The sequence below is a fragment of the Phaeodactylum tricornutum genome, chromosome 3 (assembly GCF_000150955.2).
Source record: "Phaeodactylum tricornutum CCAP 1055/1 chromosome 3, complete sequence".
NCBI lineage: Eukaryota > Bacillariophyta > Bacillariophyceae > Surirellales > Neidiaceae > Phaeodactylum > Phaeodactylum tricornutum.
The window spans coordinates 899,290-922,351 of NC_011671.1; the positions used below are offsets into that span (position 1 = coordinate 899,290).

At 49.4% G+C, this 23,062-nt stretch overlaps 6 protein-coding genes across 6 annotated transcripts; 3 read left to right on the top strand and 3 right to left on the bottom strand.

Annotated features, from left to right (window-relative positions):
- Positions 1–300: 300 nt before the first annotated feature.
- PHATR_33436 (predicted protein) lies at positions 301–762 on the top strand (the record flags this gene model as incomplete). The annotated part of the gene is made up of 1 exon (XM_002186114.1): positions 301–762. The coding sequence occupies one exon, from the start codon at positions 301–303 to the stop codon at positions 760–762; it is 462 nt and encodes a 153-aa protein (XP_002186150.1).
- Positions 763–2,162: 1,400 nt separating this feature from the next.
- Positions 2,163–3,146, bottom strand: PHATR_10539 (predicted protein; the record flags this gene model as incomplete). Its single annotated transcript, XM_002186397.1, has 1 exon — positions 2,163–3,146. A coding segment is annotated over one exon (984 nt), but the record flags the coding sequence as incomplete, so codon positions are not given.
- An 851-nt stretch (positions 3,147–3,997) lies between these two features.
- PHATR_50770 (predicted protein) lies at positions 3,998–6,046 on the top strand (the record flags this gene model as incomplete). Its single annotated transcript, XM_002186115.1, has 2 exons — positions 3,998–4,003; positions 4,403–6,046. The coding sequence occupies 2 exons, from the start codon at positions 3,998–4,000 to the stop codon at positions 6,044–6,046; spliced, it is 1,650 nt and encodes a 549-aa protein (XP_002186151.1).
- Positions 6,047–6,428: 382 nt separating this feature from the next.
- On the bottom strand, positions 6,429–8,030 carry PHATR_10581 (predicted protein; the record flags this gene model as incomplete). The annotated part of the gene is made up of 1 exon (XM_002186398.1): positions 6,429–8,030. A coding segment is annotated over one exon (1,602 nt), but the record flags the coding sequence as incomplete, so codon positions are not given.
- A 126-nt stretch (positions 8,031–8,156) lies between these two features.
- Positions 8,157–9,902, bottom strand: PHATR_10260 (predicted protein; the record flags this gene model as incomplete). Its single annotated transcript, XM_002186399.1, has 5 exons — positions 8,157–8,796; positions 8,879–9,021; positions 9,134–9,427; positions 9,461–9,730; positions 9,855–9,902. Coding segments are annotated over 5 exons (1,395 nt in total), but the record flags the coding sequence as incomplete, so codon positions are not given.
- A 1,146-nt stretch (positions 9,903–11,048) lies between these two features.
- On the top strand, positions 11,049–22,103 carry PHATR_44084 (predicted protein; the record flags this gene model as incomplete). The annotated part of the gene is made up of 4 exons (XM_002186116.1): positions 11,049–15,119; positions 15,192–16,537; positions 16,578–21,711; positions 21,817–22,103. 4 exons carry the CDS (start codon positions 11,049–11,051, stop codon positions 22,063–22,065), a joined length of 10,800 nt encoding a protein of 3,599 aa, XP_002186152.1. The 3' UTR covers positions 22,066–22,103.
- Positions 22,104–23,062: the final 959 nt, after the last annotated feature.

A 23,062-nucleotide genomic window follows, 5' to 3' on the forward strand; every position in this document is an offset into this window, starting at 1 on the left:
GTGTCGATTCTAGATTCTAGATGCTTACTCACTTTCTGTGCATTAGGTCTCTAGTAGAGAGCACCAAGCAAAGTCGGCCGAAGTTTCCGGGTTTTGTTTGCGGTTACGCGAAAACCGATTCGTGTTTCGTGTTCCCAGCGAAACACGAAATGATTTATACGGACCGGTTAGCTTCGCTGAAAAAGCGGCTCGGAAGGAACAGCTTCACAAATTCCGTCGTTGCTCAGCGATCAACGATCTCTTCCACCGGCGACCGCTGTGTTCATTGCATTCTCCTTCAATTTTTGATCTGTGGAAAACATGAAGATCGACACGAAGAAATGCAAGTTGCTGGAAGGAGCTCCTTCAACGTACGTTCGCGAGAATCCGTTCTTCGACTACCGCGACAACGACCCAGAGCCGTCGGAAAATAAAGGTCGTCAAACACGCTTCGAGCTCACCAGTGTTGTATCTCCCGTCAAACGAAGTCGTCGAGTCGAGTGCCTGGATTCCACGGAGCCTGTTACGGAGACTCGCAGTATTTGTATGGATGACCTCATGGGTCGCCTGGCCCACCTGTCGCTCCAATCCGTTACTGGGTCGACCACGTCCACCAACATCGCAATCGAGCGCCAGCAAGCGGCGGGAATCTCCCCCTTATACGAATTTAATGAACAAAATTCGCTGGGCTGCATTTCTTTGACCATTCCAAGTTCCAAAATCGAGCACAAGATGGTCAAGGTTCGTCGATCCGCGCGCATCGCGAACGCCGCCCGTTCGTAGAGAGACTACCTGAATAAACGTAGCTCCAGCTTGGACTCAGCATACGCTAGGAGAGTAAAACACTCGTACATACGCTTAACAATTATAAAACTACTGATGATCATGAACAAGTGTGTTTCTTGCAGTCTATGAGGATATTGTTTTCTATACCGGAACCCAATCGGATACGTCTCACATGAAGTATGCGTGAGCGAAGTCGGCCTTGGTCGCTAGAGGAAGAAGAAAGTGCCTTATTTCCTGGACGCCCAAGTACCCAGCAATTTCGGCTGCGTCGCCGCTATTCCTGTGACAGGTTTGCTGGAGAGGGCAGGCTCGTCTAGGGCTGGCCTTGTTGGACCTGACGAAGGCGGAAGAGAGTTTCTGTTTTCTTCGTGAGGTGTCGTCAGCGGCGCTTCAATGGCTTGTCGAGCCGAAGACGACGCCCTTGAAAGAGCTCCACCTTTTACTGTAGTACTAGCGAGGGATGGCCAAGCCGATTGAGTATGCGAAGCGACAGTAAGTGGTTGCCGAGGTGCTCGAGCCGGCAGTTGCGGGCTCTTTTGGTGTTGACGCCAGTCAGAGGACGGGGACACTGTTGATACCATACTACGAGCCGACGATATCGGAACCTTGCTCCATCCGGCCGTCTTTGTTCCTGGGATATCGTGCAGAGTACGAGGTGGAGCCGTCGTGCAGGTATGTGTGTCACGCAGTGCAATTGCACCTTCGCCTCCGGAACAAAGAAAAGTCGCTGCATTTGAAATCGACTCCGCCGCAACCTTTTGCTTTCGACCGCCTGTTGTGACTTTGTCAGCAGCTTGCCACGAATCCTTCCTCGGATCAGACTTGATCATTCCTATTTCAGTGGCAGTTCCAGGATTCGCTGTTTGGCATTCGTCGCGGAGTATGGCCGATTTTAAATTCTCGGAAAGCAGCGAATGAGGTCGTGTCGGGTCTGGAGTTGGCTCGTCTGTACCCTTCTGTCTGAGACATGAAACCTCATCATTGCAAGCATTCTTGCCATAATCTCCAACTTCCAACGGAACCGGAACTTTCGCCCGAGAAGTAGCTGCAGAGCTGACTGTCGCGATGGCTTGGGAAGCGCTCGGGCTATTGAGTGTCGAAGCAGCAAGTTTAGTCACTTCCGAAGTCCCGTTGTCCACTTTCTTTTTACGCTTTCGTGGCGGGCGTTTTTTGACGACAGGTGTTTCAGTCTCGTCAGCCATGCCCATTTTGCTAGAAGCGCATTCCGAAACAGATTCTCCATCCTCCTCAATAGACTGCCAGTATGAGTCGACTTCGCCCTCGCCTCGTTCTGGGAGACGAAAATCGTCTTGCACAAACGAAAAGCCACGAAAGACATCAGAATCGACGCGTCGCGGACAGAAGGTTTGGTTTGTCATTTCGACTACCGATCGTGGCAACGACATTTGTGTAAACTCGTCGTGAAAGTGCTTCAAATCTTGGTCATTCTTCACCGCCAGAGTTTGCGGCGGTTCGACTTCCTTGCGCTCCAATTTGTTCCACTCGATGGATTGGAAAAAGTCTGCCTTTTTAAGCCCCGCGACGCCTCCAACTTCAAACATGCTACTTTTTGCAGCACCGAGTCGGGCTTGCACGTTCCGATTCAGCAGTCCTTTGAGCAACTTACAAGCCGCCGAGGATGAGCCGACTGGCATTTTCACCTTTTCCGACATGATCTTGCGAAACAAATCTTTGGAGCCCTCATTGCGTTTGCGCTGAAAGGGAGGCAAGCCCGACATCATTTCGTACGCAATGCACCCCAAACTCCAGTAGTCGGCAGCCCGACTATAGCCTTGCCGGGCGACCATTTCTGGCGCCATGTACTCTTGCGTTCCACAAACTGTCAAGGCACGGGAGCTTTCTTCATCAAAGCCTTCCGTCCCGAAATCTTTCGCTAGTCCAAAATCGGTCAAGCATACGTGTCCGTCCGATCCGAGGAGAATGTTCTCCGGTTTGAGATCACGGTGGAGTATCCCGAGAACGTGCAAGTGGTCAAGCGCGAGAATAATTTCTGCAAGATAGAATTCGGCAGTTTTTTCCAAAAAGATCCCTTCCCTTCCCAGCCGCAAAAAGAGTTCCCCGCCGGCCAAAAAATCCATAATGATAAAGAGCTTTTCTTTGGTTTGGAAGCTACAGTGCATCGTGACAACAAAGGGATGCCGCACTTTGGTCAAAATATTGCGTTCAGCCTGCACGTTTTCCACGTAACCTTGTTTACGTCGTAACAAACGTTTGGAAATAATCTTCATGGCCAATACCTGGCTGGTTTGACGGTTGCGGACCTGCAAAACTTTGCCAAAGGCACCCATGCCGATGACCTTGAGCAAATCAAAGTCTTTGGGAGAAACGTAGCGTTTCGATTTGTCCACGTGGGGATCCATTAGCGCTGAGGCAAAGGACTCAGTGTGTGATTGCATCGTCAATTTGTTGTCCCGTTGAGATTCACTGGGCGAAGGTTGATGCGAGTTGGCGGCTAGCGCAGCAAACGTGTCGAAAGATTCAAGGTCCGCTTTATCGAGAATCGTGCTAGTTTCCATTCGAATCTTTCCACCATGGAGTTCTCGTGGAACTTTAAGGGACTCGGCAGCGTCCTTGAAGGTCTCAAAATCCTCGTCCCGGTGAATGGCAGATTCTTCCGCTTGTAGAGTGCAGGAACGCTGCACGGCCGTCGATAGCCCAACGTCCACAACATCCAGTGCATCTCGAGCGATGCCGTTCCCGTTGGTACCGACCAAATCACCTACAGTTCCGTTTACCGGTGTATGCGGCGGAAGTGACGCGGTGGGGGTCGCCGCTGCCTGCGCTGCTACAGTCGCCATGCTTGTAGTGTCGGCTTGCACGACAAGAACAAGCGAAGGAGTAACCGAGGACGAATGCTGCAATGAGGAAAGTCTGACAGCATGAACGGCAAGATGTGTCCTCTGAAAAAAAGTACTCTGACTTTTAATATATGTCGATGACAGACTCGAGATCTTTTTGCACGAGCCTGCGAGATCTCCTAAAGGTTGACCTCTTCTAATAGTGATGCTTGTCACTGACCGACCTTGTGTCCATCACTATCAGTGGGCAAACACGAATAAAACGTGTCGGGGGTCGTTTGCGTCAAGTCCAGTCCCTGTCAGCCCAATTTTTCCAATCATCGACCCGTATGAATCGGCGATTTGCCGCGGATTTGTTGGTCGTGAGAAGCACATCGTACGTCAGGACGGACGATGATCCGACGGTTCGAACAATGAATGTAGAATATAGAATCGCGAACGGGATTTGTATGCGATTTCGTTTCGAACGTTCCATACCATTGTCTGGCATGGACCCGCTGCCAGACAGTATGAGGTGTCTCGTACTCCTCATGACTGTGAGAACACCTATCACACGCGCTTCTTGTCTGATTCACTGTCAAGCCAAGACGATCTTTCGACCATGAAGATTTCGACGACGTTCCTCTGATGCAAATCAGCTCACTTGCTGTTACACCACAGTCTTTTTACTGTCATTTCACCCTTTCTCCTGCCGTCATTGTTACAGCATGGCGGAGACACACGAAGTGAAAGTCCAAGTATTTGACAATGTCTTAAAAGAAGATTACTTGAAGAACTTTACGCCCATCAAGAACAAAAAGAAGAAAAAGAAAAACAAGGAAAATCCCAACAAACTTGTGGGGGCCATCGACCAAGGCACTTCTTCTACTCGGTTTGTTGTATTTACCACAAAAGGCCGGATTGCGGCATCTTCGCAAATGGAACACACGCAGATATTTCCGGAATCAAACGCCGGATGGCACGAACACGACCCGGTCGAGATTTTCCGCAACACGGCAACCTGCATTCAAGCAACGCTGCAGGCGCTCGAACGGAAATCCTACGCGGTATTTCTTTCCGCTGTAGGCATTACCAATCAGCGGGAAACGACTATTGCGTGGAATCGAGTCACCGGGGTACCTTACTACAACGCCATTGTCTGGGACGATACAAGGACCACGGGTATTGCCAAAGCGATCGCTCAGGGTAACTCGAATCGCCTGCGAGATCAGACAGGCTTACCGTTGGCAAGTTACTTTGCAGGTACAAAAGTCAAGTGGTTATTGGACAACGTCGAAGCCTTAAGAAAGGACTTGGAAGACGATGCGAAGTCTAGCGAAGTTTGTTTCGGAACTATCGATTCCTGGTTGGTTTATCAACTTACTGGCACCAAATCTAATCACGACGGTGCAATTAACTCGGGAGGAGTCTTTGTGACGGACGCTACCAATGCATCCCGTTGGTTGTTTATGGACTTGGCAGCCCGTGTGTGGGATCAGACTTTGGTTAACGCCGTTTGTGCGCCGCATAGAGTTCCACTTTCGGCATTGCCGGAAATCTGCCCCAGTAGTCACGTTTACGCAACCTGTAAAGGAATCGAAGTAGGTGTTCCCGGTCTCGACAAAGTTCCCTTGGCAGCCATCTTGGGAGATCAACAGGCCGCTCTCTTTGGGCAGACTGCCTTTGCTCCAGGAGAAGCCAAGAATACCTATGGTACCGGTTTGTTCCTCATGATGAATACCGGGACTAAAATCGTTCCGTCTAAGCATGGTCTCTTGACCACTGTCGCTTACCAAATTGGGCAAAATGCCCCCGTTCAATACGCTCTTGAAGGCAGCGTCTCCCATTCGGGTAGCACTATTCAATGGCTCCGCGATCAGCTTCAAATCATAAAAGATGCGCCAGAATCTGAAACCATGGCGAGAACGTGTGACTCCAACCAAGGCTTGTATTTTGTACCGGCATTTTCGGGACTCTTCGCCCCGCATTGGCGTTCAGACGCTCGCGCGTGCATTGTGGGAATGACGGCTTCCCACCACAGGGGGCACGTGTGTCGGGCCGCCCTCGAAGCTGCAGCGTACCAAACTCACGAAGTCTTCGCCGCGATCGAAGCAGATTCTAACGTGACGTTGCGGACACTCAATGTGGATGGGGGCGGAACACACAATCAATTATTGATGCAGTTCCAAGCGGATATTATTGGTGTACCAGTGGTCAAACCTGCCGTTATGGAAACCACATCAATGGGTGCTGCGTTTGCCGCCGGTTTGGCAGTGGGAATCTGGCAGGATCAACAGGAAATCAAAGAATTATGGACTGCAGCTCAAACATTCAATCCAAAAATGGATGTTGAAGAACGAGACTCTTCCCTCGCGGGCTGGAGAAAGGCAGTTTCCAAAAGCCTCGATTGGGTAGGTGAAGACCAGGACGCAAAGAAAGAAGATATCTGGTTGCTATGTCCGATGAATCGGAACATATTTTAAATGAAGCCATCGCTTCGTCTACTCATGGGGTTGCCAACTTATCACTAAAGACAGAAGCTGGGAATGGTGTTCACGTACAATCAGAGAAAAAGGACAGCATTACGATTGAGCCTGAAAAAGTGAAAGAAACTATCATTTCAAAGTCCGGAGATTCTAACCAGTCCGCTGATCAGGTCCAGAATCAAGCCGATACCCGCTCCACAACACTTTCAGAGAACAAAGCGAATCTATTGCAGGAAAGGGTTACAGCTCCGATAATGGTGGCGTCAGTCGGGGCGGCGGCAATACTTGGGTTTCTGATAGGGAGAAGCCGACGGATATAGAGCGATTATATAGGGAATTAGTCTCTTATGCTACGAGTCTTTTTGTGGTCTACCTACATCTATTCTTTCTTGAACATCAAGAGCATTCGGTAGGAAACAGCAAACCCACCAAAGACATTAATAGCTGCCACACCGGTGGCCACACAACCGAGGACGCTCGTAGGGCTGCCGGTTTCGGTACTGACCATAAGAATTCCACCCAGAATTACGACACCAGACAAAGCGTTGCTGGTGCTCATCAGAGGGCTGAAAAGAGCTGGTTCAACGTTCCAGATCAGGTAATATCCGAGAAATCCTGCAAGTATAAAATATCCCAACTGCTGCGTGAAGACCACAGGTGCGTATGCTGCAACAATGCCGAAAAAGGCGCCGATAACAACCAGTCCGACAAATTCTCCAAGAGGTGCCAAATCAAACACACGCTTCGACCAGATAGAAGGTTCCTTTGGTGTTTCATTTCGAAGCTGAGGAATTGGGTCATTTTTGGTGCCGTTGCCGGCATTCGTCTTAGTAATGCTATCAGGAGGCGGAAAAGTTACTTCTTCATCTAAAACGGTCGTCATTCCACGGATAACGGTATCCTTCATATCAATGTTGAACCTCTTTTCCTTGCATAAAATGCCAAACAAGTTGACAATATTGTTGCTGTACATCGTGGAAGCTTGCCAAGCCATGGCTTGGTTAGTCATATCGCTACCAATTATCGTGACGCCTTTGTGTACGTAAATCTCGTCTTTTTTGGTCAGCTCACAATTTCCACCGCTTGATCCGGCCAAATCAATAACGACGCTTCCAGGTTTCATCTGATCGACAGCATCCTGCTTAATCAAAACGGGAGCCTTCCGTCCCGGAATCGCTGCGGTCGTAATGATAACATCACATTCCTTAGCCTGTTTGAAAAACATTTCCATCTCTTTTTGGTAGAAGTCCTCGCTCATTACCTTGGCGTACCCCGCAGAGTCGCCACCGTCGCCGCTACTAAAACTGAGCATCAGAAACTCCCCACCAAGTGATTCGACTTGCTCTTTGGTTTCCAAACGGGTATCGAAGGCTTTCACGATTGCCCCCATACTGGATGCCGTGCTGATGGCTGCAAGTCCCGCAACCCCAGCGCCTACTACGAGCACCTTAGCTGCTTCAAAGCTTCCAGCCGAGGTCACCTCGCCGTTCAGGAATCGTTGGTAGTGATTCGCAGCCTGAATTACGGCACGGTATCCAGCAATTTTGGCTTGTGAGCTCAGTACATCCAAACTCTGAGCACGTGAAATACGCGGGATTGCATCGACGGCGAGCAAATTAACACCAGCAGCTTTGGCCTTGTCCATGAGCAATTTCCCTTGGTCCGTTCGAGGCCCCACGAAAGAAATCAGTGTTTTGCCTTTTCCAACCATATCGATTTCGTGTTTACCCGTATCTGTGTTCATGATAGGTTCGCGGATTTTGACTATGACGTCCGCCGCGGCATAGACTTCTTCGGCCTGGTTCAAAACGGTTGCGCCAACTTTTTCGTAGTCTGAGTCAGAGAAGTCTCCTCTGTTCCCAGCGCCGCGTTCAACGCATACCATAACGCCTTGTTTGAGAAGGCGTTTGGCACCATCAGGGACAATGGCGACCTTGCATTCTCCTTTTTCGATTTCTTTGACCACCCCAACTTTAACGAAAGCTTCGTCTCGGAGTTTTGGAATGTCGGCGTAAAACTCGTCCACAGGTTCAACTTTTTGCTGTGCGGGCGTCTCCATATCAGTGTGATCTGTATCAGAATCACCTTCAGGAGTCTTTACCTCTCCGAGAAGTTTGAGGAGCTTGTCTGTGCTTTGTTTGGCATCTCCCAGATACATGGCATTGTTTTCTTTCAAGAAAAGTGGATTGTCGACACCAGCATAGCCAGTTCGTAAACTGCGCTTCATAACAATAGTATGCTTGGCCTTCCAAACCTCTAGGACAGGCATACCCGCGATAGGACTTGTAGGGTTTGTTTGAGCCGCTGGATTGACAATATCGTTCGCGCCAAGTATCAAAACGACGTCTGTCTTCTCAAAGTCGGCATTAATATCATCCATGGAGAATGTAATGTTGTAAGGTACACGTGCTTCCGCCAGAAGCACCGGCATGTGACCAGGCATTCGTCCAGCGACGGGATGAATCGCAAAGCGTACGTTGACACCGCGAGCGCGGAGACGAGATGTGAGGTCTGCGATCGAGTGCTGTGCTTTGGCGACCGCCATTCCGTATCCAGGAACAATAATGACAGATTTTGCGGCCGTCAAAAGGTCCACAACGTCCTCGGCCGATACTTCCTGGACAGTTCCTTGCTCGTCGTTGTTGTCGCCTGTTTTCACAACTTGCTGCGACTTGCTGCCTTCGCCAAAGTCTCCCATGAGTACGTTGGTAATACTTCGATTCATGGCCATGCACATGACAAGTGTCCTGAGATCATTTGATACAAAATACTCGTGAGATTTATCCTCACGCTCTTTCCAGAGACGGTGAGGTCGAGCGTGTTACTTACAAAATCAAGCCACTGCAACCAACAAAGGCACCAGCTACAACCAACGCCTTATTGGACAGCATAAATCCCGCAGCCGACGTACTGAATCCAGAAAGTGAGTTTAGGAAACTGATACTGACCGGCATGTCGCCACCTCCAATCGCCTACAGAACACACGGAAAGAAGAAATACGTGAGCCACGTGGTCCGACTGAGTCCGTCCTTCCGATATCGATCGAAAGCACTCGCATCTCACGAGAAAGTAGGTTCCACTTACCATGACGGAGGTGAAGCCGTAAAGAGCCGCGACCACCGTAACTATAAGAATGTATCCCATCCCGGCTCCGCGGTCGTTCCAGTACTGATTTCCCGAGAAGGCCAAAGCACCAAAGACGATCATGACGGCCAGCATGATGAGGTTCGACAAACCTCGCATAGGCAGAACCCGGGGTCGACTCGCCAACCATCCGTGCAACTTGCACACCGCCACCATGCTTCCTGTAAAGGTCATCATACCAATCACAATGGAGAGCACCAAAGCAACTCCCTGGACCCACAACATAGAATCTGACTGTTCTGTAATAACGTTACCGTTGCGAATTACCAACGTTGCTTGAGGATCCAGATAGGTTCCAATACCGGTCAAGGCGGCGGCGAGTCCACCGAATCCGTTGTAAGCGCCGACCATTTCGGGCAAGCCGGTCATGCCAACGGCGTAGGCGCTGACGAGACCGAGTATAGCACCGGGGGCCATACTCGCAGCCACCAACCATGGACCGTCCGCGTATGTGTACGTCGTGTCGGCCCAGTAGGCGGCAATCAAAGCAATCATGCCGCCTATGCCGTACAGCATGCCCATTTTGGAAGTGCTGACCTACAAAGTCAGACATACGTGAGTGTTAGAACAAGAAAAGAAAGATGGTTGATGTGGAATCCAAAGTGGAATTCTCAAAGGCCTATCAATAAATCTTTCGGCAAATTCCGTCGTGAATGCGTACCTTGGAAAGGCCCATGAGACAGAGGATGAAGCAGGTTACACCGACGACGACCACCGTGTCGAGCCAGGCATTGTCAATCCAGATGGGATCGTCGGCTCCATAGTCTTGCTGATCCATGATTGTCTAGATGTTCTTGCTATCTTTGGCACGTAATTTGCTGAAGATGTAGATGGCGTATCTACGTAAGGCTTCTTGTTTTTATGAAGGTTGTCGACATGTCGCTTGCGCTGTTTTGTTCTGCCGTGCGACAGTGGACGAGTCGAGCCCTGCCAATTGGCACGCTTCGTTCTCATTGGATTGCTCGATGCGAAGCGTCCCTCTTCGTGAGTCTTCGATTCGCGACATCCTTTGCGGTACGTCTCGTGCTACGCGTCGACTGGATGATTCGGTCCCCCCCCCCCCGGATTCGTGGGCGTCGCTGGTGGCAATTCGATTGGGTTCGGAAACGCTCCGATCAACGAAAGCGGCGTGTTCGCGTTTTTTCGAACTCACAATCCGGAAAATGGTCGAAAAGGTATCAAAAAACGGCGGGCGCGTTCGATACACATCGTGCCCGCAAAAGAAACTGTTTCATGTCAGGCACCATGAGTTCGAGAGTTATAAATACGAATGGCGCTTTCCCGAGTCATATCCTCTTTCTATGCTCCTGAAAAGTTAGTCACGGGAGTTCCATAAGTGTTCCGCAACATGAGACAGTTCCAATCTGTTCCGAGAATAGGTTGACATAAGTAAGCAAGTACGCCACTCCGCGAGATAGAGAAGCAAGATAGATCTCCCCGTACATGGTTCCTTTGCTTGCGAGCCCGGCAGGAGAGGTTGGATTTGTGTCGTCAAAACCCTGACCATGGGAACCCCCGACCCCATGGCAAGCGCGGGCAAGACTTGCGGCAAGATCGCTGTCCGCTGGACTTTCTAGTCGAGCGATACAACTCAAACAAGCTTGATTGTTTGTATCTCAAAACGACTTTGCCACCACTACACCTACATACATTGATTGGTGTAGTTGAAAGCGTAAGAGGTCGTGCGGCATTGCCTCGGTGGGGACTGGAGTGTCGTAGCATCCTTCGACGAAGTGGAACCTTGTTGTCGTTCGCTACTTGCCGGAGTTGACGATTATACTCCAACTCCTTTACTGGACTGCCTGACGTTACAGTTTTCTGTATCGGCAGAATTCCCTAACTGTTTGGAGGCAACATGGCGGATGACGAAGTTCGACGCAAGAACGAAATCTCGGCCTTTGCCGCCATGGCGCTAGGTGCCAACAACGCCGCCGATGACGACGACAACGGCTCGGGAGATCGCCCGAACACTACTCGCTCCGGATCGGTCCACTTTTCGCAGCCCAGCACGCTAGAAAGCAGCAGCGAAGGTGTGACAGCGGCGGTCAACCAAAGTGATGAGCCGCAGAATATATTCGCCGACGCTGTGGCGCAAGCGGAAGACCGTACACCGTCTGGAACATTTGCCTTTTCCAAGGCTTCCCACAAACACGCCATGGCGGAAAGATCCAATTTAGAGGCGGCGGCAGCCGCATTGGCGGACGGTGACCCGGCGACGGAAGGGGCCCAAGCCAATTTTCCGGCACCGCCCTTGACGTCTCCACTACCACAACCGCCGACTCGTAAACCAGTTGAAGACGTTCCCATGTTTGCTGAACAAGTGATCATGCCGAAGCCGCTATTCTTTGGACCCATTCTACCGCCGCGAGTCGTTCTGCAAGCGCGAAAGATGGTTGTAGACGCCCAGCGGAGTCTCGGTTACGACCCAACTTCCAACGATATTCCCCCTCGACTCTCAGAGCTGCCTCCAGGCGTCCGCAACTTGGTTGGAGCCCTGCGCGTCTACGGTCACGGCATTGATGTTTTGGAGCCCATCGACGAAGATTCCGAATTTTGGAGGGGAGATGGAACTGTGCGAACCTTTCAACCAGTCTGGGACGAAACCTCACGGAACGAACGCGTTCACGAACACCGCAAACGACAGCGTCCGGAGGCGATTTCCCGGGCGTCTACGGCGCCCGCCAGGCTATGGCAAGAGACGGAGAGTGAGAAAACAGAAGACTCGGAAGAATCACTGACGGACTTGGAAGCTCCGATGACACCTAATGGACTTTCCAAAAACGAACAGTTCAGTATGTGGTTGCGTGCGGATGACGATTCGATCGAACACTTGTCGGCCGGAAGTCCCCGCGATATGACCGAATCAATTGTTAGCGTACGCTCGGTTGAAAGCCTGCACTCCCCCGCCCGGCTTCCGGAAGTGCCACTTTTGGAAAATTCTGCTCATCCATCATCGTCGACGGCACCCCAACACCCGCTATCGGACCAGGCGCTTTTCTCAAGGTGGGCACGCGGAGGAGCCAGTATGGCAGCCAACGATTCCAGCCGATCTCTGGCAGACAGCACGGACAACGTTTCTGCCCCGGGAACTTTTCACCGGATACCAATATTGTCCCCGCTCGACGATAGTGACGATGATTCGGTCAATTATGATGAGTCAAAAAAGAAAGTGGGGGCCAACGACCACCTGACAAAGGCGGTGGCATCCTTTGGGGGAGATCAACCCCTTCCAGCGTATGGGTTGGTGGCAGCAGAGACCAATTCACGAACGCTACTATCGCAAGTACCGCTAAACGAAACGCAGAAACGGCCTCTAACGAATTACGAACTCACTAATGGGCGCGTACCCCTCTTTGGTGTGGATGATCCGCCTTTGCCTTCAGAGGCGGATTTGGGTGCCCACGATTCCAAGGAGGAACAGGCCAGGTCTTACGAACAAAAACGCTCGCAAGACATTATCGCACGGTTTGTGGCTCCCAACGTTTTCGGGTCCATTGCTTGTCCGAATCCAGCTATGCATCCCGACGACTTCCATTCCTGGAATGCCCGAGCTACGATAGGTTCAATCAACCAACGGATTCAAAATGGGGGTGCTCGTAGTGCAGCAGCCTCAGTGGCTTCTGATGGATTAAGCCTACCTTCTCTGTTACCTCATGTACGGCGCCCGTTGCAACAAAATGGGTCGCTTTCGCAAAAACCCAAAAAGCCCAACGGACGGAAGCAGTACGTGTCACGTTCCAGGTACGGGTGGTGGAATGTGGCAGAAGAGGACGACGAAGGAAAGGAGAAGTTTTCAAAGAGAGATGGGGCTAAAATCAAAGAAGAGAGCAGTATCGTACAGGAGGAAAACCCTATGTTACTACCACCCGTCCATCATAGCTCTTCCGCGCTGCAAGTCGTCACCTTACTGGAGCCTTCGCCCGAGGATTTGCATAAGGAGAACCTTCCTTTATCTCGAATGCACGCTGCAACGTCGATGGCACAGTCGTTACCGTATATTTCCGATCGGCCCCCGAATTATCGATACCTCCAAATAGACGCACAGGCAGTTGGTTTTCCACCCATGGGGGCTGAAGTTGAACCGCTGTTTTGCAAATTGTCGATCTACAATGTCGAGACGACAACGAACGAAGCGGCCGGAAATGCGTCCGCTACCCCCACACCAAACTTTAGTCGATGCGGTCGAGTGACAGAGGGCCTACACTTTGATGTGGTCAGCGACGAAGAGGTTGCCGAACGTTGCCATGCGGCGCTGTGGCCATACTCAACGTCTAGTCCGCAGTCGAAGATGTTACGTCCCCGTGGTGAAAGCCACGAACCAGAGAGGTTGCAAGGTACTCGATGTGGTGTATTCCCTTTACCTTCAACGTTGAATAATGACAGTCTATACGCGGTTTTGGTTGTTCACAAGGTTTTTTCTGACGATGGTGACGTCGCGCCGTATTTGAAGGCCAGCAAAGTAGCAACTGATGTTGGAAAGTTAAAGGTTCATGCCGAAAGAGCATCAAATCGTCATGGGGCTCTGCTGATGCCATTCGCTTTCGGAGTGGCGCCGCTGCTCCAAGTCTTTGGTATCGACAATCCTGTGGTGGCCAGTAGTCGTGCTGTTCAGATTCCTTTGTTTCGATACTCTCCTGGTTTAGGAGAACGCCAAATTGTGGATCATATTATGGTTATGCTTTTTCCGAAGGCTGCTCACCGGGTAGACGGTCTGTCAGGACCAGCAGCGGTAACGAACGGGGGTGCAGCAATGCTAGTTATGCGCAATTTTGGTTATCTTGGTCTGCATTCTGTCGTCGACCCCAAAAGCTCGTTGGCTCGAGATCGACTGGTGGACTTTACAGGGGAATTGCAGCTTCGAAGAAGAGCAGACGAAAAAAAAGATCAAGACATCACGAAATCTGTGAAGCATGATGCATATTTAAATCGCTTACCTTCGTGGCACTCTCAGTATTCTGCCGAACCTACGGTCAATGGAGGAAGGAATTCTGACTACGTCCCTGGGAATGAAAGCGAAAAATGTGAAGATCACTCATTACTGTACGCACAAGAATTAGCACCTTTGCCACTCCAGTTTCACGGTGTCGAAAGTTTTTACAACACGTCCTTTTACAATGAGCTCCTTTTCCATCCTCGAATGCTTCACAACTGCCCAAAAGGCAATACAGTTATAAAAGTCGAACTTAGGGAGCTGGAATGGAATAAAAAGTACGGAGTCTTTTTGGCACATTTGCCCGAATGCGGTCCGAGCATTCACAACAATAGAAGAGGCCCGAGTTTGGTTCAGAGCTCGTTTTCGTCGTGTTCTCCGCGAGGAAGTGGACCGAATTTCGTTGACGAGTTTAAGCTGAAGCTTCCTCTCGACCTGCAGACAAGAAGAGGAGAACGCACAGGGGCACTGGCTCTTTTGTTTACGGTATATCACGTTAAGGTTTCGTCCAGAACAAAGTGGAGTAAAAGAGCTAAAATGATATTCGGAACGACGCACCCTGCCGATTCCGCAGGTGAGCAAGAGGAACTTGAGTCTGTTGAGAAGTCGCGATTAAAACAAATTGCATGTGGCTTCCTTACTATTGGGTCTCAGGCGAGCGTGATCGACAATGGCACACATGACGTTCGAGTTAGCTATACAGCAAAACATCCACCAACCGAGATCACAGATCAAGGCATAATAGATCCAGGAGGCCTTGTCCTCATTGAGCAAGGGGAGGGAAACGATGGAATTCTTCCATCATTCGACGGCCCGTACGATTCTTGCGCTGAAACATCAGTTGTATCAAACGACAGCTGGATATCAGATCGGCTTACGCACGAGGTAACGAGAACTGATGCTTCGATTGCAAGTGCATCGGATTTGGCTTCGATCGCCGAAGACTCATCCACCATTGGCTCTAAGGCAATGGCTGCTACCGAGATTTCCCTATCGGTAGGTCGGAATAATATCTTGTTTTAGTGCTGCTGTGAGCCAATTTCTCACGTCTTCTTATTGTAAATTAAGGTGCGAGTGATTGTACATTCCTCAGTGCATCCTCAAAACGAAACAATTGCCCGTTTTCTACAGAATGAGCCAGAATTGCCTTGCCGGCCATTGATTCCGAGCGGCTTGTTTCTTTCGAGTATAGCTATGGGCAGAGATTTCCTGCGGGATCAGGCTGAGCTTCGAAGCGCGCATCAATCCGAAGCTGACCTTGTAAAGCTTACGGTAGACATAGCGGATAAGCGGTGCTGTCCATTTTCGTGTTCGGCTTCTCATCTCCTCAGACTATCAGCGTCGCTTTGGCGATCACTTGCTTTTGGGAGCGGAAAACCAGATCTCGTGTGGGCAAATCCATCAGCAGTCATTCCACTACGGGTAGAGTCTTTTGCATCACTCATGGGTATAGTTTGTTCAGCTGCAATCACGTGTTCCAAACGGGGTATCACTCAAGTCGATGGCGTTACAAAGCTGAGTGTCGTCGCCCTTGGACGTGTTCTCGCCCTTGTTTTCGATGAAGAGCGTCTTTTTGCAGAACAAGCAGTTGAAGTGTTTGATCAAAGCCATTACTCTTTTGAGGACTCCTCGCAATATCAAAAGCGCCAGAATCATTCCTACAAGAAAACTCCTAAAAAAGGACGACACGTTCGGCAAAATTTCGCCCTTTTGAATAACGACACATCAGGTAGACAGAACAATCAAAAAAATTTAACTTTTCCCGGAAAGAAAGCCGATCTCGTCGACTTCCGCCAGGGTACAGTCACTGTCCCACTATCTGCGCAAGTTTCCGACATGGGAGAGTCCACCAAAGATTCAACTTGGAATCCCGTCAAAAGCGATGAAGGCAGCTCAAAATCATCAAGTTCAACTCATGAACATAAAGTTGATTCCAAATCTGATTTTCAAAGTGCACTTCGCATCGCTACATCAGAGGATGACTCCGACATTTCAATAGAAAACACGGGTGTAAAGCGTGCCGCGGCTATGATTCAGGCTTTCAACGGAGCTTCCCGAGGAAACAGAAAATGGATGACTGCTCCGGCTATTGCACTATCCACCATTAAGGAATCGGAGGATGCTGATGCTAATGATTCAGAAATCTTTGAAGAACGACAGCAAATGAAACTATCGTCATATTCTAGGGACTCTTTGGATGATGAAATTGTTTTGAATTCCGACAACAAAGTGAGACCTAAACAAATGCGCGTTCCAAAGGTACAAAAATCAGAAGTGAGCAACGTTATTGGAACTTCAACTGTGATCGAAACTCCCACAGAGCTTAGCAAGGCTAATATTCCACAGTCTGATCTTGAAATTGAAAGAGCCGGGGTAGCGTTTCTAGATGTAATCGGAAAAAGCCTTGGATTGAGGTAAGAGGCCTGCAAAGTGTGTTTAATACTGTACTGTCAGCAATCAATCTCACGAGTTATCCATTTCCAGCTCAGATGCTCAAGCAATGGTAGGAGAAGAAAGGCGGGTAGGCTCGTCTCATCACCGAAAGACACAGAGTCGTTCTAGTATCGATTGGACTTTGAAAGGGGAGGAATTCGGATCAATATCTCAAGACGCTCAGCTTGACATGCGTGGTGAAGCACCAAAGGATACAAATGAGGAGCACGCAGAAGCAATGTCTACTCTGCAAAGAGAAGATGGTAATTCGTGTCAGCTCCCCGATTACGTTGATCGCCTCGTCGCATTCGGAAGGTCTTCGAGTCGTTCCGGTCGGTGGTTTCCGTATATATATGAAATTATAATCATGCAATGGGCAGGTATTTTGTCGCAACAAAGCGGACAGGGTGAGAAACCTCGAAGAGAGAACCCTGGCGAAGCACCGAAGAATTTCTCTGTACCATCCGGTGATGATAATCTCAACGAAGTTGCGTTCAGAGCTTTGGGTGTAGCTGTCGCTAGCGCTCCTTTGCTGTTCGAAGTAATCAAGAAGAGCCTCGGCTTTCGAGTTTCTCGCCTGTTTAACCATGAATTGTCGAAAAGCAACAGAAATGTGTGTCCACCTCTGGTTGAGCTGGACAAAACATTGTTTGGGACATTGGAACAAATCATATCGATGCTGACAGATGCTTGTATTGACTCAAGAAACTTTGACTCACTGGACCACCGACAGATGAGTTTTGATGTGAATGACTCTATTATTCGCTTTCTAAGGGATATGTTCAGTTTTTTGACTCCCAGCACCGTCTACCGTCTAATTCTGACTCATTTATCACGATTCTTGGCAAAGGATGGAAAGAACTGGCAAGACAGGGACTCCGATATTGGTCTAAGATGCTCCTGGGAGGTTGCAAAGCTACGGCTAAACACAATCACTGCTCTTGTAAGGTTCCCTGACTTTGTACGAGTAAACTCCCCACAGATGCTCAACTGGGGTGATTGGTGGACAAGAGCTCCAGTATTGACCACAGCCACATTCTTTGATGCTGTTTTGTCAAAGTTTGAGAAGTTTCGCCTTCCTGATCTGGTTGACAGCGAAGGATTGATGCAGAGCTCGAAGGCTACTGGCGTTTCCAACAATGCACATTTGCGTCCTCATTGGCTTGCAGAACTTGTCATCGATATCTGTCTTCTTGGATCTGAACATGCAGAACAGTACATACAAAACCGATCATCCTCCCTTGTTCACGAGCTCCTCTGGTCATGTAGCCAAGAGAGTGTTTTGGCGGAAAGAGCGACGGCTGTTGCAAGTATGTATGCCACTCTACTCGAGAAGCTCTTGCAACGTATCAACTACCTGTCTAGCTTTGCACCGAAAAGCCAGCTTCGTATAGATCTCTTAACGTCTGCAATCTACGTGTTGCAATCCGCTCCTCCACATTTGCTCCGTGCCCTTTGGAGGAAGCTTCTCTCTCGATTGAGAGGAAAAGGATCACTGGACAAGTACTGCTTGTGTAACAAGTCAAGTTCGTTGGGCGGGCTGGCAGTAGACGAAGAAAACCAAGGTAGACTTCCGAAAGGCACAGTGGAACTGAAAGAAGAAGCAGACGTGCTGGACATGTTTTGTTTACTAAATTTAGCGCTAAAGACGGCTGAATACGAAGGATGCGAAGAACATCTCGAAGGCGATAGTGCTGCCGATGGCCGGGACAGCATTGAGGTTTGGCGACGAGCATACCTACTAGCTCACAGTCAGTGCGGGGATCGAAGTTCGGACGCGCAAGAAAGAAATTCGTTTGAAAGTCGCCGTCAGCAAAGCGTTGCCGACTCTAGCTATTCGAGCTCGATTTCCCGAAAATGGCAAGCACACGATGGCTCGATCGTCATTGTGAATACCGGCCATCAGATCAATATGGAGCTCTACCATATCTTGAGCGCAACTATCGACGGACAGTCTCTGTTGAATCCGGCAATTTATAGCAAAATTAGGAAGCACAGTGGTATCAGACCTATCGCGTGCTCTCTGATGTTGAGCTATGTTGATGTGGTCGTATTCGTAAGGGCTTCTACTTCGCTGTATTTGCATGCACTCGCACTGAAGCAGAGCGACATTGGCATCATCCGGACCTTCCAACTTTCCGGCGAGGTGATCAAGATCTTCGGGATAAAACTGTTTCTTGATGCTGTTGGCGAAACGCTACAGCACTGGATGCGGGTCATTTCATTTCAATGCGGCGCACGGCGAGCCAACGTTCGAGTCGAGGCAACGGATTTGCTTGAACTCATCTTACGAAGCACATGGGAATGTTTTGGAAGCTTCTTTAGGATCAGAGTCCCACTGCTTGCTGTCCAAACTGAAGTGATGGAACGAATTGTTGCAACAGCAGCGGCCCGCTTCTACAGGGACCAGCGTCGACTACGCACCGCTGTTGACACGTTTTCGAACATCAGCGCCGAGGCTAGCTTAGTACCTCTCTGGCGCACACTCGATCGGATCGAAAAGCAACCTGCGAGCCAAAACATTGCATTTCGTGTCGCACTCATTCGAATGTCTCAGAAATTGAAGAAGCTTTACCGGGCTTACATCGGCGCTAGAGTATTGTCATGCATTCAAGGCACCGCAGCAAGCAAAGATCTCGAAGATGACGAAGTCGTACATGATTACGAAACGGAGGGTCTTCTGCGAGCCAACCGAATCAACGTCCTTCGCGTAATCAACGCATCTGAAGGGCACAGCAAACAATTTCTTGGGTTTCAGGGTACTCACCGAACGACTAGTCGAGTGGCACACTACGAAGCGGTCGAGGACGCCTTTATTGATGCTGCTGACGTCTTCTCAGCCACGGAATTGCCAGAACACCGGGTTGCCTGGCTTCAAATGCTCGCTGACTTTCATGCATCGAGATCGAAATCTGCTGAGGAAGCTACTTGTCACTTTTTTATTCATTTGACGTATCAGCAAGCTGCCCCGCTTCACCGCTCCTTATGGTCAAGTACGGCTTTTCTTCCATGGACCGACAACATGCCTGACCCAGTATACATAGATGGAGATAACCCTACTGTCGACCCTGACTATACATCCGATTACGATCTAGAAGAAGCCTCTGGGAACTTGGGGCGAGATGCCAACTCTTTTCGACGGATCTTCTACCGAGTGGCCAATTCGGTTGGTGTCGAAAATACCGAATGGCAAAATAGTCTGAGCAAAACGCTATTTGGTGGCATTGCATTTTCGATCGAATACCACACGCTTCGTCCATGGATAAGCCTTCGAAAAATGGAAGAAAACATGGTAGAAGAAGCAGAAGGGGCGGGGGAACTGTTCCTCAAGGCAGGAATTGTCGAGAGCAGTCGCCTCGCGTGGAACCTCGCTACTCAGTATTACGCCGAGAAATTCAACTACGGAAAACTATCTGTTGTCTACCGACATCTTGCTCAAACTGTCGTCTCGGAAGTGCCCCCGATCGATACCAGTCTGCCACAGGAAATGTCTGCAACATTGGGGCGATTTTATCGAGTCTGGTTTCATGGAGGAGCCCCGGACGAGCTTAGTGGCGTTGAATTTGTTTATCGCGCTGATAGTAGTGTGGCATTAGACCAATTTGGTGAAGAGCTTCGAGGAGTAATAAAGTCAATCATACCTGACAAGACACCTATCCACTTGGTCCTCGACGGCCGCCCCGAATCAAGACTAGAGGAAGGCAACATCAGCTTGGGATTCAGCCGAATTGGCCCTGCGCCGCTCGAGCCTGTCCGAATCAAGGTTACTCCATTGCGACCAATGCTTGGGAATAGCTCTCATATGCGTGGACTTCCTGAGTGGTTCCACAGCTATGTGAGTGAATCCTTTTCAGGCTTAAGCCATCGACCGATGAGCGAGAGGAATCGGGGAGGACTGCGCCGGAGTGAGTCTATTGCAAGCGAAAATGGAGATAGGCGCCGAGATATCCGACACCGTGACCATGCAAGATCGTTCAGCGCCTCTGTCTTTTCATCTGGAGGGAGTTCGGCTGCTGGTACGCCCACCGCTCGCCGGAACCCAATTGGCCGTGTACACGATGGGGATCGACTAATGCGATTTTCAAATCCCGCAGTTAGCGTGTTAGCAGGAGTTGACAAATTTTGTTTCGTCCAACCCAAGGACAGGTCAAGTAAGGCGAAAGATTGGTGGAAGAGCTCGTCCGGTGATTTTGCCGAGAAATCCTTAAAAGTCACTCAACTTCAGGTCGGCCAGCAGTTTCCAGCTTGCGTTACTCGACAAGCCGTCGTTCATCGGTTGGTCTACTCCCAAAGTCCGCTTGAAGCAGGAGTTGACTCAGTATGTCAATGGTGCGCCGTACTGTTCCGGACGGCTGTTGCTACTGTGGGCATGGCCGTTATAAGGACCAACACAGACCCAGGCATAGGCAATGATGCAGCGAAAATTGTGGCCGACTGCATTCATTCGAGTCACGTTAAGGAAATCGGGTTGGCGCTTTTGAAAAGAAACTCAGATTTTCCTGAGCACGATCCGAATTCGGATTTTCTGACCGACAATGATCGTTTATCCGATGAGGAAATCAAAAAGCTTCAGGTGAAACTTGCACGTTTGATTGTCGTCTTTGTGGAGCTCTTGCATTTGTTAATTGCTCGCAATCGAGACATTCTCTTGGGGGTAATCAAGGATAGGAAAAAAAGCGACAATTCTATGGCTGAGACTGGCAGTGGGAATCGAAGTTTTCATCGCACTGCCTCGCTTGGTCCTACAGTTTCGGATAGCATCGATCGCCATCCTCGATCTAACATCCACCAGCAGCGGTATCCCCATCAGCGTCACGACAGTCAGGGTAACATGCACGATTTCAGCGCTCTTCAGCCGTCTAGTTCGGTGCCTCCGCTAGGTCCGCCTAGGTGGCGCCGTCAGCAGCACACTGACCAAACTGACACAGCGCCCCATCACACCAGGAGTCAAACTGACGGGGGAGCAACTCGTTCCGGGGAATTTCGGTCGAATCGTTCAGACACGGACAGTCGTGGAGCAGGGCGGTACAAGGGACAAAATCCGTCAGTTGAGCACCTCTCGACAGACTCGGGTTCCAACAGTGGTGGAGCGGTTTTCCGTACCGACTCTGCGATTGCTGTCCAGAGTGAACTACAGCGAGCTTTTATAAGTATGGTGAGAGTAGTGTATCCGAGCCTTCATGAAATTTTGAGAAATGACACGCCGCATTGGTTGAAACAGTGCACGCATGACAATTATTTTTCTATGAAAACGTACAAGCGCACCGAAATTCCGATTGCACAGGAGCTTTGCTTTGCCACGGGTGGCGACAGCAGTGTATTTATCGACGCGGAGAATGCCTCTGCTACCGGAGGAACGCTCAAATCACTAAGCGACTCGAATTGGCCTGGTGTTCAGACGCAGCATCCGTTTTACGACGGTTCACAGCACGAGAGCTTGGCTGGCGGGAGCGATCGTGGTTCGGTCGTTTCGCGTGGATCCGAGCCTTACGGAATCAGCTTAATTTAAATGAGATATAGCAATTCCTGCGCATTGCATTCCGTGTTACAACTCAATATTTTTGAAAGTGCTGCTTTTGGCAAAAGAAATTATATGATCATAAGCTGAAAATTGAGAAAATTCTCTATTTGGGATGAGCAGGGGTGAAATTTTCGCTATTTGGGAAAATTCACACTGATTCTAAGTGTTTTTATTCTCGCGGGAAATACTTTCTAAGTAATCTTTTTACTTAAGAACAACCCAATATACTATGTATAGCCATTCAGATTCAATTCAGCAGTTCCCTCCATGATACCTGCCCCAAACCTACCACTGAGGTACAATATTGGAATGATAGAAAGAAGGCCATGAAATACGCAAAATTGGAGGCTCTAATGTGGGCAAAATAAAGGAGTAAAAACTAAATCTAGGATGTTTGTACAGCTGTGTTATTAGTTGACCATCGTTGTTGGAAAAGGTGCAAAATCTTTAAGGAATCTTTAGATTTCTGCAAGAGTTTCTGAAACAGCTTACAGTTAATCCAGACTTACAGTTAATTCCACTGAACAAGACTGAATTTTGAACCTGTAATTGTTGACCTTGCCGTCTTGGACGGACAAAAGCAGTATAGAAAATTTCTCGCTGACAAAGAAGCTCGTGTGATAAAGTATAGCCACGCAATACTGCAATTTGCCACTAAGGTGAGCAATTGTCATAGCTATTGTTGTTGGAACATTCAACTAGCATAGTGCCTAGCTCTGAATATTGGCCATGTTTGCCAGCCTTATTACTGTCCCAGTCGTCGTCTGTACGACGCTGCGGATAGAGGCAATGTTTTTCGGGTCATTACCGAAATGTCATTTGCGAAAGCAGTGCGAAGTGACACGTGTGTGCATCTAAGGATGCAGCAGTTGTGACACGCAAGACGACATGTCTTGCCGGCCAAGAAATCATCTTTACATAAGCGATTTTCTCTATTATGGTCGTCCCTTGAGAGGTAAAGAAAATACCTTCTCCACGTCTACAA